The sequence below is a fragment of the Clarias gariepinus genome, chromosome 1 (assembly GCF_024256425.1).
Source record: "Clarias gariepinus isolate MV-2021 ecotype Netherlands chromosome 1, CGAR_prim_01v2, whole genome shotgun sequence".
In the NCBI taxonomy this organism is placed as follows: domain Eukaryota; kingdom Metazoa; phylum Chordata; class Actinopteri; order Siluriformes; family Clariidae; genus Clarias; species Clarias gariepinus.
In genome coordinates, this window is record NC_071100.1 from 13853836 (window position 1) to 13859018 (window position 5183).

Here is a 5183-nt window from a genome sequence, read left to right on the forward strand (position 1 = left end):
AAATTTTATCATATCTTTGTCCATTCATCTTCAAGAAAAATATTTTTCTTCAAGGTATAATATTTATTAAATTCAATGTCTAGTTGAGTATGATGATGGATTAAAAAAAACTGTATATTTCTTCAGAAGGAGGAAGTGTCTCTTAGAATGATTATATAAGCATCGCTACTTTCCTGAGTGTGTTACATGAAGCAAGAAGAGACTCCTGATTACATGTAAAAGGAATTTTGTTAAGATATAACATAAGGGTTTTACTTTATTAACTGAAGTTCTGCTTTTCTTGCAGTGTGTGAACTATGGCTCGTCAGACTGAAGTGGTGTTGCTTTTTCTTCTCATCACGGCAGCAACAGCCTACGGTAACATGCTTCTCTATTAATCAGGATACACTACACAATTATTCAGGTGATTGGATAGTTATAAAACAGCTTTATTTGTACAGGTGTATTGTTGCTTGTTAACAAAATATCTTATTTTCTGTCACTGAAAATAAGACTTCATATCCTGTGATTACAGACAAACTGCTGTGATCTCGTAATGTGTTTTAAATATCAAAATTTGCCATCTGTACATAAAAAATAAATAAATGTAAAAAAATATATATACAAAATTATTAGTTATAGTAATTTCAGGTTAGGTTAAATTTAAGGTTTGACGATCATCAGTAGAATATTTATTCTGACCACAATTACTAATGCTTCTCTGTCTTTTTTCTGCTTTCTAGTGACCAATTTTAATAAGATCATCCAAGGTAATTAATAAACAGAACAAGCTACTGAGGTTATTTTTGTTTTTATTACAAGGTGTGAGGAGAAATTCATATATTGATTTCACATGATAGTGGATAGTGTATTAAAGGTGCAATAGTCATGTGTATGTACAACATGATGTTAAATAAAATAAACACACAAAAACCAACAATTGTTTAAGTAGTACTGGTCTTAACAACAGTTTATAAAGTCAATAAATATTTACTGGCATAAGAATTTGTCAACTCCATTCAACTGCTTTTTTTTCATGTATTTTATTGTCAACAAATAGGACTTTATTTTTAACAGCTTGACTTGTGACCTCAATGTAATAATTCATTATCACATCATATTAAAACATTAACAATATTTGCTCAGCAGCTATTTTTAACAAGCTACTGACTTATGCTTTTGAAACAGGAAAATGTCCAAATGGCTGGGTGGAATATGAGGGACGTTGCTTTTTCTATCAGGGCAGCAGCATCGAATGGACTTCTGCTGAGGTTTATAAGTTGACCTGTATTTACTTTTAATTTCATAAAATTGTATCAAAAATTCATTTTTTTTTTACAAATTAGATTTCTGTCAGCAACTCATGTGAAAAGTGAAATCAGTAAAAAAAATTATTATCTTTAAAGCTTGCTAGCATTTTATTTTATGACAGTTTTACTCGAGCTAGCACAGACTCCACAATTCTACATAAAATAAGTATTTTTTTCTTCCTCTAGAAACACTGTCTGAATCTTGGTGCACACTTAGTCTCAATACACAGCTACAATGAATACCAGCTGGTTAAGTCCCTTATTCGTGCTCATGACCCCCAGGAGAATCCAACATGGATTGGGCTGAGTGGCTGTCAGAAGGTTAGAAGGGAATCATATCTGCACATTACATGATTTCAAATAATTTTTACGGAATCAAAAATTTAATCCCTGTGATTTATAGTGTTCTTCTTTGTTTTCAGAAATTCAACTGGTTATGGTCTGATGGCTCCAGATTGACTTTCACAGAGTGGAACCCAAATGAACCAAATTTTTCTAAACAAGAATGCTGTGTGCATATGAACTTTGGAAGTAAGCGTATAATCTATTATTTTATGCGTAATTTTGGTCATTTAAGTTTAATTCAGGTTCATTATAAATAGAAATATAATTCTTCTGTGTCTGCAGATGCAAAGAACTGGAATGATGCTCCATGCCAGTACACCTATCCCTTTGTTTGTGCAAGGAGTATTTAACTGAAATGCTCTCAGACACACCAACTATGGTGCAATTTTTTGCAAAGAATTTTCTTTGTCACTATCTAATGAATATTTTCAAAAAATAAATGATGTGTCAATTTGTCATAATCAGAGCAATAAAAATACCTTTTTGCAAATTAATTATTTTTTGTGATTTTTATTTTTTTTTTGCAATGTTTGTCATTTTAAGTACAGTTTTAGAAAATACAATTAATAAATACATAAATATATACGTGAATAAATGCATATGTATATTACATGTGCTGGTCATGCTCTGTGAGTTGCAAAAAAAAAAGGGATTGCCATCTTGGACAGAAAGAAAAAGTTGCCATGGCTTACAATCACTAATAGAAAACTAATGACCTGTTCTGGAACTGGAAATCTTGGGCTTGTATTCTAAGCAATAAAGCTTTCCAAAAAAATAAAAATAAAAATAAAAATACTAACTAAAGTAATGAAATTATTTTTCCATATTTTTGCTTGAAATAAAATGTTTTTCTCTCCACAAATGATTTCTGGTAACAGATGGCCCCATTAGTTTTAGATTTTGAGCAGTAAAGGTGAATATCATTAACAACAACCTGACAAACAATAATGGGCTACTGTAGATTTTATGCAATGTCTCTCTCTCTCTCTCTCTCTCTCTCTCTCTCTCTCTCTTTCTCAGGAAGATGATACATTTGCATTCATTAACTTGTTTCTGCATTTGTTTATTATTATTATTATTTTCTTTAGTGTGGCATGGTGGTATAGTACAGTAGTTAGCACTGTGGATTTACAGGTCCAGCATTAAGGATTTTCATTTCCTGCTTCAGGTCTTTGTGTGGAGTTTTCATGTTTTTCCTGTGCTTAGTGGGTTTTCTTCCACTTAATTGGTGTTGCCAAATTGCCAATTAATTGGCACTTTGTTCAGGGTTGACCATGCCCTAAGTCCTAAGTCTCCTGGTATAGGCTGAAGGTCAAGCTTTATAGAAAATGAATGAATGTGGTCGCGAGTTCATGTGTGAAAAGCTTCCAGAACCAACCACTCTTTCACTATTTGAGTCGTGGGTCCATATTTCCTAAGCGTCACAGAATCAATCCTAGGATTCATGTCGCTGTAAACACTGGGATAACTTTTGCTCCATTCCTTTAGGTAATCCAAACAAGTAGTAAATATTATTTACTATTTTATTTTTAATAACACATACATTACATATTTTTTTGTTATTATAAATACATTGCTATATATAATGTTATTTATAATAACAAATACATGCTATATACTATGCTAAGTATCTTACTGATGATGGCACCGTGGATGGTTTCCTCAGTGTGGAGCTCTCCAGTTGTCTTACTGTTTTTGTTAGTTTGTCCTGTTTTTTTTTTTTTTTTTTTTCAAATGTGATCAGATACAGTATACCAGGAAAACTAGAAAAAGTGGGAACTGGGCTTAAGTTGATATTTCACACATGATACTTCAAAAAAGAAGAAAAGAAATAAATTTATATTAAACATTTTCCATCCCAGCCTAGTTTAGCCAGATCTACATTATATGGTATATTTATTTTCTAAGAATCCCGTATAAGATTAAACACAGTTCTGTACAAGTTTTGACCACAGTTGAAATAATTTATTAGAAAAGGTCAGAGAAATTGACATATACAGTCTATTTTTAAGACTTGTTTGGATGAATGTCCATTGGTTTAGTGAAAAAATAATAATAAGGTTTTAAGAAAAACAGGATGTTTATGAATGCCCTTATAAATGCCCATAATAATCTGAGCAAACAAAGAAGCAGAAGTTGCAAAAGTGCAGTGCCCACACCCATGTATTTTAATCCAATAAATATAATTTAGCATCTTACTCATTATTTGTTCAGCATGAGCTGGTTAAAACACTACTCAGATAGCTATTTTACTGGTTACAGAACACAGAAAATATTGATGGTGTCTGAAATATAGTGTGTCCTAAGGTCCTTTATAAGGAGGGGGAAAGTCAAATACAAAGGCATTATTAATATCACATCAGCTATTGTTTTATATAGAAACTAAGATTATCTACAACTACTCTACATTTGCCCCACTGAAAAAGAGTGGTAATTGAACCTTACTCTTAATGTAGATAGCTTAATTTATAAATGTAAAGTTTCCTGCAATTTAAATTTAAGTATTCAAATTGCATTTTTTTAATTGCAATGTTTCAAAATCAACAAGTTATGTCTAATAAATGTGTTTGTTTATATCCTGGATTCTTCAGTATGGCTTACAAAACATTCCACTCACAACATAGTGTATCTGTTACTATTTGTGTGTGTGTGTGTGTGTGTGTGTGTGTGTGTGTGTGTGTGTGTGTGTGTGTGTGTGTGCGTGTGTGTGTGTGTAAAGGGCTATGGCACAGAGGTCAAATAATGTGATGCCTTCTCTCATGTCTTCATGCATGAAATGTGCAGCCAACTTCAAGCCTCCACATTAGTCATCCAAAAACAAGTCATTTCTGTTTTTTTGCCTTACAGGTACCATACAGTATGCATAGTTCTATATCTACAATAACAGATGACAGTTTTTGACTCTTTCTATGCCATAATACTTTAACCAGCAAAACTCCTTCAGGTTTTTTTGGTGGTTTATCCCACACTAGTAAATAATTCAAGAAAACTTGTCACAAAGCACAAATTTCATATAAATGATTAATTGATTGATTGATTTTTACATTGCTTGACTGTGACCATACCTAACTGCAATCTCTCCTTTGCTTTTGCTCTGTCCTTTCCTCCCTCTTCTCCTCTCTCTCTCTTTCCCTCTACCTGTCTCTCTGTCAAGCTATACATGTCACTCCTGAGCTGCCAGTGATCCAGACCCCTCTGCCCTCTGGAGCTGTCTGTTTTGTCCTGGTGTCCTGCTTCGGGTTGGAGATCTCGTCGGAGGGATGCCTCGTGTGGTCAAATTCAAATTTTATTTGTCACATACACAGTCATACACAGTGTCTACCTGGGATGCGTGTGGTTACTGGGGACGGTTCCACTTTTCCACGAACATGGTCCTGTCCTTGGCTGATGCAGACAGCTGTTCTCTAAGGACTTGTGACTTCAGCTGTTCGATAGTTCAGGACTGGAGTTTCCTACAGTCTACCTGAGCCTCTTCTGTTATACTGAACTTCTAGTCTCTCACAGTATGATGCAGATCAATCCCTGCTATCCGTTATCACCCAAACCTCA

The 5183-nt window shown here is 33.6% G+C and overlaps 1 protein-coding gene across 1 annotated transcript; it reads left to right on the forward strand.

Moving 5' to 3' along the window:
• Positions 1–210: 210 nt before the first annotated feature.
• LOC128528979 (lactose-binding lectin l-2-like) lies at positions 211–1984 on the forward strand. The gene is made up of 5 exons (XM_053502231.1): positions 211–357; positions 1168–1250; positions 1476–1610; positions 1712–1820; positions 1917–1984. The coding sequence occupies exons 1-5, from the start codon at positions 297–299 to the stop codon at positions 1982–1984; spliced, it is 456 nt and encodes a 151-aa protein (XP_053358206.1). The 5' UTR covers positions 211–296.
• Positions 1985–5183: the final 3199 nt, after the last annotated feature.